This window comes from Ursus maritimus, unplaced genomic scaffold (assembly GCF_017311325.1).
Source record: "Ursus maritimus isolate PB19 unplaced genomic scaffold, ASM1731132v1 scaffold_20, whole genome shotgun sequence".
NCBI classification, from domain to species: Eukaryota; Metazoa; Chordata; class Mammalia; order Carnivora; family Ursidae; genus Ursus; species Ursus maritimus.
In genome coordinates, this window is record NW_024424453.1 from 46,366,841 (window position 1) to 46,380,801 (window position 13,961).

Here is a 13,961-nt window from a genome sequence, read left to right on the forward strand (position 1 = left end):
TTATGTGGCAGAACGGTCCAGAACAGAAGGGAGCAGTGCGTCCAGCCTTCAGGATGGTGGTTCAGCCTGGTGGGGGTGGGGACCAGTAGTGAGGAGGAGGACAGACTTGGGGAAGGACACAGGGGACTTCAGGGGTATAGGTCATGTTTCGGGTGGTTACATGTTCATTTCTTTCCCTTTCATCGTTACGCTTTCAACAGTGCAGACATGGTATGCATGTTACTCTTGTAAGAGCTGTTTTCTAAGTCGTGTATGCCCCCGGGTTCCTGCGTCTACGTGAGTAACAAAGCAACCGTGTCATGCATCTTTCACTTGGCGGTTTGTTTTCCCCTAACTTGTTGACATCCTTGCAGGGCATAGACGAGGGTCCTGAGGGGCTGAAGCTCATTTCCGACATCATCCGGGAGAAGATGGGCATTGACGTCAGCGTGCTCATGGGAGCCAACATCGCGAGTGAGGTGGCTGCAGAGAAGTTCTGTGAGACCACCATCGGTGAGGTTGGCTGGGTCGGGGGAGCCTTGGGAGCCTGGGCATTCGGTGCTCTAAAACGTACATTTGCGGCGTCCGGTGTTTTCTGTAGTGGACTCTTCTTCAGGTGGATATTCCGTGGGTTGGGGATTTACTGTAAGGAGGTCATTCTGTGGAACGGAAATGTTTCAGCAGCCTCTAGAATGAAAGGAAAGGCCAGGAGACCCTTTGGACCTCCCATGATTGAATAATGAATGATCAAGGTTAAACACAAAAATGCAAAGTTGCTTATACAGAGAAGCAGGTGGGGATATTCATGGAGGGGCTGCCCTGGCCTTAGAAAACCCAGATTTTTTTTTTTTACTCACAAATGCCAGTATCTTCATCCTCGTTGGATTCCGGTGCGATTTAAAAATTGGTGGTAATGTGCTCGCTTTGGCAGCACATATACTAAAAATTGGAATCATAAAAATTGGTGAGAATGATCCCTGTTTTCAGGTGAATAATCCAAAACTCAGTGAATAAGTTACCTGCCCCAAGATCACATGGCCAATTTAGAACCCAGGCATGAACTTGGCCATCTTGTTTCCTAAATCAGAAAGCTCTTTCTATTCTTAGGCAACATTGGTGTTGTGAAGATTTCTGCTTCGTTTAAAAAGAGCTTTGGAATTCTCATGTGCCGATGTACCACATTAAAAGACTGATAGAAAAGTAATATTCCTATATTTACAGATGCTTTGCAAAAGTTTTATTTACCACTCCAGAACTTACTTCTACCCTTGTCAAACATACCAGCAGTGTGAATGATTTCTCCTTACAGCTTTGTAAAAGGAAGCTCTGAGAGGGGTCAGGCTCTTTTGAGTAAGATAGAATGCGTGAGAAAAAGTAGCTCCTGATTTTTTTTTTTTTAAGATTTTATTTATTTATTTATTTATTTATTTGAGAGGGGGGATAGTATAGAGGGAGAGTGAGACGGAGAAGCAGATTCCCCGCTGAACAGAGAGCCCAACACAGGGCTCGATCCCAGGACCCCCCGGGATCATGACCTGAGCCGAAGGCAGATGCTTAATTGACTGAGCCACACAGGCACCCCAGTAGCTCTTGATTCTTACACACGCCTGCAAGTTAGGACATTTTTACTTCTTTTGCTTATTTCTCTTTTACTTTTAATTGCATAGATATTATGAAAAATAGGGGTGATCAAAAGAAAACCCTGTCTTACATTTAATTTCCATTATTTTTTTCCTATGTGTGTAAACTACTAATTTACATTTATCGTTAAGCTACATACTGCTTTAAAAAAATACTTTACTTAATATATAACAGGCAACTTTCAAAGTCGGTCAGCTTACATCTTCATAGCTGGACAGTAGTCCATCAATCCCATATATCTGCGCACTTAAAACTTTTTTTTTTTTTTGAGAAATACTATTTGTGGAGAACAGAGGTATCACAAATAATAGAATGAAGAAAACAAAATGGACTATAGTCAACCTAGGTTGATATTTATGAAAATGATATATGTAGACACAGGGAAGAAAATTTAAACAGTACAAGAAAATGTGCAAGTAGAATTAAGATTGTAATTTCTGGAATTTGGGATGATGGCAGAGTAGGAGGATCCTGAGCTCACGCCGTCCCACATTTACAACTGGATACCATCCACATCCAAGTCCGTAACCAGAGAGGGATCCAGAGATGGGCAGAACGAAGTCCACAGCTAAAGATGGAGAAGAAGCTGCACCTGACAGGTTAGGAAGGTCAGAGAGGTGGAGGGAGGCTGCCCACAGGAAGGAGGGGGCTGTGTGCATGGAGACGGCAGAGAAATGAGCCCTCGCACCAGGGAGCTCACATGGGAATGCTAATCCCCATAACATTTGGCTTTAACAACCAGAGGGGCTGAATTCTGTGAGTTTGTAACAAGTGGGACTTGTTACAGCCTGGAGCTTCAGAGGTCAGCTGACTCAGCCCTGGGCAAGCCTGGAGGGCAAGTGATAGTTGGGTCTCTACCCTTATAGAGAGCAGCCTGAGTGGAGAGGCAGTTTGCACGACGTGGGGAGCAAACAGGAGACAGATCTGATCATATTGATTTTGGAGCATGTCGGGGGACTTCTCTGAAAATGAGAGAACTGACAGCTGCGATTTTCTGCCTCCACCCCCCAACATAAACACAGAGCCATCTGTGGAAGGCAGGGCTGCACAGACACTTGTAGCCTGTGCCCCAGGGCTCAGGGCAAATTGTATTAAAGCTGTGTGCATGCCCTGCCCAGCCACCGGGTGCACAGCCGTCTCCTTGCATAGCACCCAGCCACCACACCATGCCCAGCTGCATGCCCCCGGCCATCATCACACACCATGCCCGGCCACCACATCAGGCCATATGCCCCCAGCCACCATTATGCACTGGACCCAGCCACACCCAGCCATTATCAAATACTGTAGCCAGCCTCATGCCCCCAGCCACCCTTGCGGGCAGCTCCCGGCCAGGGTGACGCTTCAGGGGATCCGACATAGGACTGGAGGCCCAACACAAACTTTGCTAACACCACCACCCCGCTCCCAAGTTCCCCAGTGGGTATGTCCTATCAGAGCTGACCTGCTTGGGTCCCACTAACACCACGGGAGGAAGCACAGCCCACAACAGGCAGAGAATCAGTGCCGACGACTGCGCTGAAAGGAAAAGTGACTCTGACACGACAGCAGGACATAAGCAACATGCACAGAACTCTCTCCTGGAGTGCCGGGTTCTGGTGAATGGGGGACATGCACTGCAGGGACTCCAGGACCTCCTCTGCATAAAGTTACTGCATTCAAGACAGAAGACACAGATGACTTTCTTCACACACAGAAACAGACACAGAGAGGCAGACAAAATGAGGAGACAGAGAAATTATCCCAAACGAAAGAACAGGACAAGGCCACAGCCAGAGATCTAAGCCAAATAGTACAAGTAATTTGCCTGATAGAGAATTTAAAGCAGTGATCGTAAGGATACTCGCTGGACTTGAGTAGGGTGGAAGACATGAGTGAGACCCTTAATGCAGTGATAAGGAATAACATAGCAGAGATAAAAGGCTCAATAAATGAAATGAAAAACATGCCTGATGGAATGAGCAGCAGGATGGAAGAAACAGAGGAACGAATTAGTGACCTGGAAGACAGAGAAATGGAAAGTATTCAAGCTGAACAAAAGAGAGAAAAGAATTATGCAAAATGAAAACAGACTTAGGGAACTCAGCGACTCAATCAAATGTAATAACATTCATATTACAAGAGTCTCAGAAGAAGAAGAGAGAAAAGGGGGCAGAAAATTCAGTTGAAGAAATAATAGCTAAAAACTTCCCTAATCTGGGGAAGGAAACATATCCAGATCCAGGAGGCACTGGGAACTCCCATCAAAATCAACAAAAGCAGGGGTGCCTGGGTGTCAGTTAAGTGTCCGACTCTTGGTTTTGGCTCAGGTTATGATCTCAGGGTCATGAGATCGAGATCGAGTCCTGAACCTGGCTCTGCACTCAGTGCGGAGTCTGCTTAAGATTCTCTCTCTCCTCCCTCTGCCCCTCCCCCTTGCTCACTCACTCTCCTCTCTCTCTCTTTCTCTCTGAAATAAGTAAATAAATCTTTTTTTAAAAATCAACAAAAGCAGACCCACACCAAGACATATTGTAATTAGATTTGCAAAATCAGGTGGTAAAAAAATCTTAAAAGCAGCAAGATAAAAGGAGTCAGTAACTTAGAAGGGAAAACCCATAAGGCTAGGAGAAAACTTTTCAACAGAAACTTGACAAACCAGAAGGGAGTGGCATGATCTGTTCAAAGTGCTGAATGGGAAAAATCTGAGGCCAAGAATACTCTATCCAGCAAGGCTGTCACTCAGAATAGGAGGAGATAAACAGTTTCCTAGACAAACAAAACTGAAACTAAAACTAAAGGAGTTCATGACCACTAAACCAGCCCTGCAAGAAATATTAAAGGGGCCCTTTTGAGTGGAAAAGAGAGACTAAAAGTGACAGTATAAATGTAGGAAACACAAAAGCAGGAAAAATGAATATTTATGTAAAAAACCAGAAAGGAACTCAAGAAAAAAAGGATATAAAATATAATAACATACACCTAAAACATAAGGAGAAGAGGAGAAAAGAATGCTTTCAAACTGAAACCACTGTCAACTTAATATAGACTGCTATATGCAGAAAGAGGCTATGCACAAACCTAATGGTAACCATATATCAAAAACAACTACTAAATATGCAAAGAATAGAAAGAAATCCAAATATATCACTAAGGAAAATCAGCAAAACATGAAAGAGAGAAAGACAATAAAGGATCAGAGAAAATCTTCGGGAACAACCACAAAACAAGTAATAAAATGGCAATAAATACATATCTATCAATAATTACTTTGAATGTAAATGGACAAAGTGCTCCAATCAAAAGTCATAGGGTATTGGAATGAATACAGAAAAAAAAAAAAAAGACCCATCTATATGCTGCCTACAAAAGACTCATTTTAGACTTAAAGACACCTGCAGATTGAAAGTGAAGGGATGAAGAATCATGTATCCTGCGAATGGATGTCAGAAGAAAGCTGGAGTAGCAATACTTAACATTGGACCAAATAGACTTTAAAACAAAGACTATAACAAGAGACAAAGGAGGACACTATATAGTAATAAAGGGGACAATCCAACAAAAAGATAGAACAATTGTAACTACTTATGGACCCAACAGAGGAGCCCCCAAATATATAAAACAGTTAATAAGAATCACAAAGGAACTGATCAATAATAATACAGTAATAGTAGGGGACTTTAACACCCCCGCTTACATCAATGGACAGATCATCTAAACAGAAAATCAACAGGGAAACAGTGGCTTTGAATGACACACAGGAACAGATGGATTTAACAGATATAGTCAGAACATTCCATCCTAAAACAGCAAAATACACATTCTTTTCAAGTAGACATGGAACATTCTCCAGAATAGATCACATATTAGCCCACAAAACAGGCCTCAACAAATACAAGAAGATTGAAGGTATACCATGTACCTTTTCTGACCACAACACTGTGAAACTGGAAGTCAGCCACAAGAAAAAAATCTGGAAAGACCACAAATACATGGAGGTTAAATAACATTCTACTAAATAATGAATGGGTCCATCAGGAAATTAAAGTAGAAATAAAAAGATATATGGAAACAAATGAAAATGAAAACACAATAGTCCAAAGCCTTTGGGATGCAGCAAAAGCGGTCCTAAGAGGGAAGTATATAGCAATACAGGCCTACCTCAAGAAGCAAGAAAAGTCTCAAATGAACAACCTACCCTTACACCTAAAGGAGCTGGAAGAAGAACAACCAATAAAACCTAAAACCAGCAGAAGGAAGGAAATAAAGATTAGAGCAGAAATAAATGATATAGAAACTAAAAAAAAAAAAAATAACACCACACAAAAAACAGTAGAACAGATCAATGAAACCAGAAGCTGGTTCTTTGGGAAAAAAATCAATAAAATTGATAAACCTCTAGCCAGACTTACCAAGAAAAAAGAGAAAGGACACAAATAAAATCAAAAATGAGAGAAGAGAAATAACAACCACAACAACACAGAAATGCAAACAATTAGAATATTATGAAAAACTATATGCCAACAACCTGGAAGAAATGGATATATATTCCTAGAAACATACAAACTATCAAAATTTAAACAGGAACACGTAGAAAACTTGAACAGACCAATAACCAGCAAAGAAACTGAATCAGTAATCAAAAAACCCCCAACAAACAGAAGTCCAGGACCAGACGGCTTCCCAGGTGACTTCTACCAAACATTTAAAGACAAGTTGATGCATACTCTTCTCAGCCTATTCCAAAAAAAATAGAAGAGGAAGGAGAACTTCCAAATTCATTCTGTGAGGCCAGTATTACCCTGATACCAAAACCAGATAAAGATACCACTAAAAATGAGAACTGCAGGCAATATCCCTGATGAACATAGATGCAGAAATTCTCAACAAAATACTAGCAAACCAGATTCAACAATACATTAAATTATTCACCATGATCAAGTGGGACTTATTCCCAGGTTGCAGGGGTGGTTCAATATTTGCAAATCAGTCAGTGTGATACATCACATCGATAAGAGAAAGGATAAGAACCATATGATCATTTCAGTGGATGCAAAAAAAGCAATTGACAAAGCACAGAATCTATTCATGATAAAAACCCTCTCAAAGTGGGCTTAGAGGGAACATGCCTCAACATAATAAAGGCCATATATGAAAAACCCACAGCTGACATCATCCTCAATGGGGAAGAATTGAGAGCTTTTCCCCTAAGATCACTTTCACAACTTTTATGCAACATAGTACTGGAAGTCCTACCACAGCAGTCAGACAACAAAAAGGAAATGCATCCAAATTGGTAAGGAAGAATTGACGACTTGCTGATGACATGATATTGTAGATAACCTGAAAGACTCCACCAGAAAACTGCTAGGACTGATAAATGAATTCAGTAAAGTTGGAGGATACAAAATCAGTGTACAGAAATCTGTTGCATTTCTGTGCACGAATAATGAAGCAGTAGAGAGAGAAATGAAGAAAGCAATCCCATGTATAATTGCACTAAAAATAATAAGATACCTAGGAATAAACCTAACCAGAGAGGTGAAAGACCTGTATTCTGAAAACTACATGACACTGATGAAAGGAATTGAAGACGACACAAAGAAACGGAAAAACATTCCATACTCATAGATTGGAAGAGCAAATATTGTTGAAATGTCTTACTGCCCAAAGCAATCTGCATATTTAATGCAGTTCCTATCAAAATACCAACAGCATTTTTCACAGAACTAGAACAAACAATCCTAAAATTTGTATGGAACCACAAAAGACCCTGAATAGCCAAAACAGTCTTGAAAAAGAAAAGCAAAGCTGGAGGCATCACAGTTCTGGACTTCTAGTTATATTACAAAGTGGTAATAATCAAAACAGTATGGTATTAATACAGAAATAGACACATAGATCAATAGAACAGAATAGAAAATCCCAAAATACACCCACAGTTACATGGCCAATTAGTCTTTGACAAAGCAGGAAACAATATCCAATGGGAAAGGGTCTCTCCAACAATCGGTTTTGAGAAAACTTGAGAGTAGCATGCAGAAGAATGAAACTGGACCACTTTCTTAAAACATACACAAAAATCAATTCAAATGAATGAAAGATCTCTAAGTGTGTGACCTGAAACCATAAAAATCGTAGAGGAGAGCACAGGCAGTAACTTCTTTGACATTGGCCATAGCAACTTCTTTCTAGCTATGTCCCCTGAGGCAAGGGAAACAAAAGGAAAAATAAACTATTAGGACTACATCAAAATTAAAAGCTGCTGCACAGCAAAGAAAACAATCAACTAAGCAAAAAGGCCACCTACAGAATGGGAGAATGGAATGGAATATTACTCAGCAGTAAAAAAGAATAAAATCTTGCCATTTGCAGCAACATGGATGGACAGAGCTAGAAAGTATAATGCTAAGTGAAGTCAGTCAGTCAAAGGAAGACAAGTACCATATGATTTCACTCATGTGGAATTTAAGAAACAAAAACAAGCAAAGGGAAAAAATAAGAGACAAATCAAGAATCAGACTCTTAATTATAGAGAACAAAGTGATGGTTACAGGGGGTAGGGATGGGTAAATGGGTGCTAAAGATTAAGGAGGGCACCTGTGATGAGCACCGGGTGATGTATGGAATTGCTGAATCAGTATATTGTACACCTAAAGCTAAATATAAAATGCATGTTAACTAACTGGAATTAAAAACTTTTTAAAAAGTTGAAAACAAAAGCCCACAGCAAATCTTAAGGTGTCTACTGAGAAAGTCGAGATTCAGGGCGTTACGGTGACTTACCCAAGATTATACAGCTAGTCATCGGTGGAGTCAAGATTTGGATCAGGACTGTCTGACTTCAAGCTCATGTTCTTTAGATACCATATAACAGTGTCCTTTTTAGTGGGTTCCTAACTCGCTGGTGACTTGGGATCATTCCTGTGAAGATACAAGGGCTTATCCAATTTCTGTGCCCACCTCTGGAGCTCCTCTGCATGGAAGGAGGCTAGTTCTGTTCGCATAGAGATCCGTGGGGATTCCGGAAAATCACAGGCTGGCAGAGCAAGAAGGAACCTCTGGTGTCTTCCAGACCATCCCCTGCTTTACAGATGAAGAATGAGTTACCCAGGATCACCCAGGGAGAAGGAAATAGTCTTGAGTCGGCTCTCTACCTAACACTGCCTCACTGGAAGAAATTGTGAGCTTTGCTGGCTGATCTCATTTATTCAGCAAATTGTTCAGCAGATATGAGCCATTTATCTAAAATCACGAGATTAGTCAATTTTAATCAAATATAGTCTGACACAATATGAAATAGCCAAGGATAGGTCTGTTGTGCAGACATCCCCCAGCTTCAATTACCAAATGGCCAGCCCCTCACATTTATCAAAGGAAGCATTACATTTCTTATGTAACTTATTTTCTATGCCAACATTTTGAACAGTAAGAAATAAGGGAGGGGCGCCTGGGTAGCGCAGTGGTTAAGCGTCTGCCTTCGGCTCAGGGCGTGATCCCGGAGTTCTGGGATCGAGCCCCACATCAGGCTCCTCCACTGGAGCCTGCTTCTTCCTCTCCCACTCCCCCTGCTTGTGTTCCCTCTCTCACTGGCTGTCTCTCTCTCTTCAAATAAATAAATAAAATCTTAAAAAAAAAAAAAAGAAAAAAAAAGAAATAAGGGAAAATGTAATCTGTTCTTGTCACAGGAATTGTTACATGAAAAGAAAAACATCAAATTTCCACATCCATTCTCCAGACTGAAAACATAGGTGTTCCTCTGTAATAGCGATATCATCCTTAGAAAAGAAAAAAAAAATGTAATTTCCCTCCCTCTTCCGGAAGGGAATCCCTGTTTGTTTCTAAGTAGTCTTCCAGAAAAAAAAATTATATGTATACTAGCCTATATATAGGTTTTATTCTTTCACAGTTAATTCTTTTATCCACCTGTGACTTTAATGGAGCCTGTGAAATTATATAACTACTTCTATTAAAAAAATTACTTGTTGGGGCGCCTGGGTGGCACAGTGGTTAAGCGTCTGCCTTCGGCTCAGGGTGTGATCCCGGCGTTATGGGATCGAGCCCCACATCAGGCTCCTCTGCTATGAGCCTGCTTCTTCCTCTCCCACTCCCCCTGCTTGTGTTCCCTCTCTCGCTGGCTGTCTCTATCTCTGTCGAATAAATAAATAAAATCTTTAAAAAAAAAAAAAATTACTTGTTCCAACTCAGTCCTATTTGCCAATAATAAATTGGCACTTAGTTTTGGCAATCGGTTGGAAATGGCTGGTTGCCATAATCATTCTGTAAGGCTGAGATACCATCTCCAATCCTTGATTGAAACCCGTGTCTGCCTATAGATTTTGGCTAGAATTTTCATATACCTCTTAGCCATGTTCATTGTAAGAAAGCTTCTAGTTGGGCACATTAGGCTGTTTTGCTTTGTAAAGACAGACAAATGCACAGATGTTAACATCTCTTTCCCTCTGGCTTCTATTTATCCAATGTGTCCACTGCTTTCTCTGTGGATTGGATCACGGTTGGCAACAGTGACCTGAATGAAATTAAGTAAAACATTGAAAGGAGGATAAAACCCAAAGGTGGTATTTACTAAGTTGTCTTATATAACCTGAACTTAACCCCTCATGAGGAAGTAACAGACAAGCCCAGAGTGAAAGACACGTTACACAACAGCTGGCTTGCACTCTTCAAAAATGCCACTGTCATGAAAGACAACGAAAGGTTAAGGAGTGTCCTGGATTAAAGACAAAACGTGCCTGCCAAACGCAGTAGGATCCTGGACTGGGGGAGGGAAGGTTGCCATGAAAGACAGCATTGTACTAATTGGTGAGATTGGAATGTGAGTTGTGTGTTAGGTAACTGTACCAACATTAAATCTCCTGCATTTGATAATTGCACTGTGGTTATTAATCCAGATCTCCTTTCTTGATGACATTAGCAACCAACCTATTCTTCATTATGGTAGATTCAGGACTTTTAGCCCACTGGAATCTTCTGTGGAAGACAACAAAACAGCCTTGTTTTTCAGTAGCTTGTAAAAATACCAACTGGCATGGTGAACTGTGGTGCCCCCTTGCGGTGAGAGTTCCCTCGTTCTTGGGACTGACTTCCAGAACTGGAGACTTTCACTGCCACCTCACAGATGTTTTTCAAAGCCTGTTATGTGTGCAGCATCTGCTAAGTGTCGAGGGTACACAAGCTCCTTGCAGAGCTTCCAAGCACACAGATATGGAATCACACACTGAAAGGAGGGCTTGAAGGTGTCATACTACAGAGGTGGATTATCCTACAACTTGGCATGAAACAGAAGGGAGATTTCCCTGTCTTTGGTTCATATTGAGTTTGGGGCTGTCCTTCCCCGTGGCTGTTGGGCATTCATTACCCGTTCTGGACCAGATGGTCTGCGTCCCTGCTTCCCTCATTACTACTTATGGTTGGTAATAATACAGTTAGTGCTTTTCTAGCTGTGACTTAAAATAATAATTTTTTTAAAGTACATATGAGAAAAAGTGAGATCGCGGTAAATCAAGCCCACCCCTCTAAGGGACACTGTGTATAATAATTTGCAGCCACAGAGGACCCGGCAGACCCCACCTGTGTCAGTGGTAGATGGAGAGTGCCCTTCTCCCTGCCTGAGCAATCTGTCCGATTGCTCACAGCAGCAGCTCGCTTCTAGCTGCAGACAGCTGGATTCCAGTGACCTGAGCGAGGGGCTTGTCTGTGGTGCTCACGGTTGTCCTTCGTGTTGGAGGCACTGAGCCGTGGCCCCCCGTGAGGGACGCAGGAGTAAGACAGTAATGACGTCATGATGTGGAGGCTGGGGGCTAGTTTACCCAACCCAGGTGATGCAACAGTGTTGCACAGAATCACCCACATGATCTGGTGGACTGTTTGAAAAAGGAAGAGGGCAGTTTGCTCAAACGGACACACTTCTAATATTTGGAGAACTCACCTAAATAATAGATAATAGCAATGCCTGTAGAATAGAAAATGTGTTTCTAAGTATTGGGTGTAAAGATTTTAAACATTTTATTACGGACAGTTTCTTTAAAGAAGACAAGAAGGAGAGGTCGGACAGTGTCATGAGCCCTGTGTATCCATCATCTATCTCTGCTGGATTATTTTGACATTATATTACTTATAGGTGTAACCGTAATTGTTGACAATCATCTTTTTTTTTTCTTCACTGGAAGAATACAGCTCTGTGATGTTTTTTGGGTTTTGCTGGTTGACCTCCCCACCCCCATGAGGAAGCGTAGCATAGAGAGTCAGAGCATGGGTCCCGGAGCCAAAGCACCTGAGTTAGAATTGGGCTCTGCCTCCTATGAGCTGTATGACCCTGGGCAAGTTGGTAAACCTCTCTGGGCGTGCTACGTATAATTGGGGAACATCAGTCATAAGCATATGTCGGTTCTCCCCATCGTTATTCTGTAGGACCTCTGTGTGCTCTAAGAGGCTCTTTCCACACCTTCTAATTTAACCCCACAACAATCCTGAGGGTGTCATAGCATTTCACTCATGAGGAAGCTGAACCCGGAGCCGGTGAACTCGAAGGTTTGAGAACTTGTCTGCCGGAGTCATCTGGGGAGCTTTAAAAGCTACTGATGCTTGCCCCACCTCGGAGACTGCTTAAATTGGCCTGGGATGTGGCCTGGGCGTTGGGTTAGTTAAAGACCCCCAGGTGACTGTGTGGGAACAAGCTTGGGAACCTAGAGGCAGGCAGAGCCCCCATACTGTCACCCACAGTGAGCTCTCTGCCATCTCTGTGTGCTAGCGTTGACTTGGGAGCCAGGACGTGGCTGGCAAGGTTTATCATCTGGTTTCCAGGGCCTCCCCAGAGCCAAGCCGCACCCCACCCCACCCTGCACCCTGCCCGATCAGAGCAGATTTCACACCAGGCTTTACATGTAAAGTTTCGTCTGTGTTCGTCTTAGTTTTAATCCCAAGTCCCTGAACAAAACAAAAGGAAAAGTAAAAACTACAGAGCCTCCATCCCATTGCCGGGGCTGTCCCAGGAGACAGGAGGTAGCCATAGCAAAAAGCGGTACTCTTAGAATGTACCCTTTCCATCTTCCACCGGTTAGTCACTGAGAATAGTTGTTGATGTTTGTATCGGTTCTCTGTTGCCCCAGTGACGCTAAGTATCGATCACAGAATCTCAGTGGCATACAAAGTAAGCACAGCTAACACCTGGGGGTCCCCTGGGGGTGGGCTGCCCTTGGCTGGGGCTGCTGGGCTGGGTGGCTCCGCTCCATGTGTCTCTCATCTTCCTGCCGGGCCCAGCGGGCTAGCCAGGGAATGTTCTTCTCACATTGAAGGCAGAGGTACAAGGAAACCAGCCCTACTTCTGCATGAGTGGGCTGGAAGTATCCCCTGGGTCATGTCTGCTCATGTCCTGTTGACCAGAGCAGATCACATGACTGAGCCCAAAGTTAAGGGGTGGGGAAATACGCCCCATTTGCTTTGAGTCCAAGCACTTCGCGTGGTCAAGCCTAACATTAGTAGAAGGGAATGCACTCTTTTCCAGGGGAAAGGACAGGGTAGGTGTTTTTTTTTAAAGATTTTATTTATTTATTTGACAGAGATAGAGACAGCCAGCGAGAGAGGAAACACAAGCAGGGGGAGTGGGAGAGGAAGAAGCAGGCTCATAGCTGAAGAGCCTGATGTGGGGCTCGATCCCATAACGCCAGGATCATGCCCTGAGCCGAAGGCAGGTGCTTAACCGCTGTGCCACCCAGGCGCCCCAGGGTAGGTGGTTTTGAATGTGAATCTGTTACAAATGTAAACATGGAAGTTGCCTTCCCATGTGTTTAGGGTAGCAGAAAGTTGCAACAGTTTTAGGTATTAAACATAGAAAGATACTTAGATAATTTAGAACACATGTGCACAGTAAAACACAAAGCAGCTATTTAAAATGATGTAGCAAATATGTCATTGAAAATTACTCGTGCCACAAAATGGGGAAAGGCAGATCATGAATTACATTATGTTCCCAATTCTGAGAAGAACTATGTATATTCATATTTCAGTAGGTTAAAGACACCTGCCAAATTGCTAAGGATCGTTCGTGGTAGAATTACGGAATATTTTTATTTTCTATTTCTACTCCTGAATTTTCTACATTTTCTGTGATGAATATACAGTGCTTATTGTAATAAGAAAAACATTTGAAACTGTTAGATGTGGAAATTAAGATGAAGCATTCCTATTAATTCCCTCTTTTTCTAACCTGTCAACAGGCAGCAAAATAATGGAGAATGGCCTTCTCTTCAAAGAACTACTGCAGACTCCAAATTTTCGAATTACTGTGGTTGACGACGCAGACACTGTCGAACTTTGTGGTGCTCTTAAGGTAAAGTGGGCCT

The 13,961-nt window shown here is 42.4% G+C and overlaps 1 protein-coding gene and 1 long non-coding RNA gene across 5 annotated transcripts in view; one reads left to right on the forward strand and one right to left on the reverse strand.

The window, feature by feature from the left end:
- Positions 1-13,961, forward strand: part of GPD1L (glycerol-3-phosphate dehydrogenase 1 like) — a 119,208-nt gene that overhangs the window by 25,267 nt on the left and 79,980 nt on the right. For all 4 annotated transcript variants that reach the window (XR_005836593.1, XM_040636898.1, XM_040636896.1 and 1 more), the window contains exons 4-5: positions 354-492; positions 13,836-13,948. Coding sequence is in view for 3 of the 4 variants with exons in the window: in XM_040636898.1 (XP_040492832.1) it covers positions 354-492; positions 13,836-13,948 (252 nt within the window). In the remaining variant the exon portion in view is untranslated. The remainder of the gene's footprint in view (positions 1-353; positions 493-13,835; positions 13,949-13,961) is intronic.
- LOC121104293 lies at positions 486-12,837 on the reverse strand. The gene is made up of 3 exons (XR_005836594.1): positions 11,191-12,837; positions 8,386-8,682; positions 486-666 (listed from the first exon to the last, which is right to left on the reverse strand). It is a non-coding gene; the product is annotated as an uncharacterized LOC121104293 (long non-coding RNA).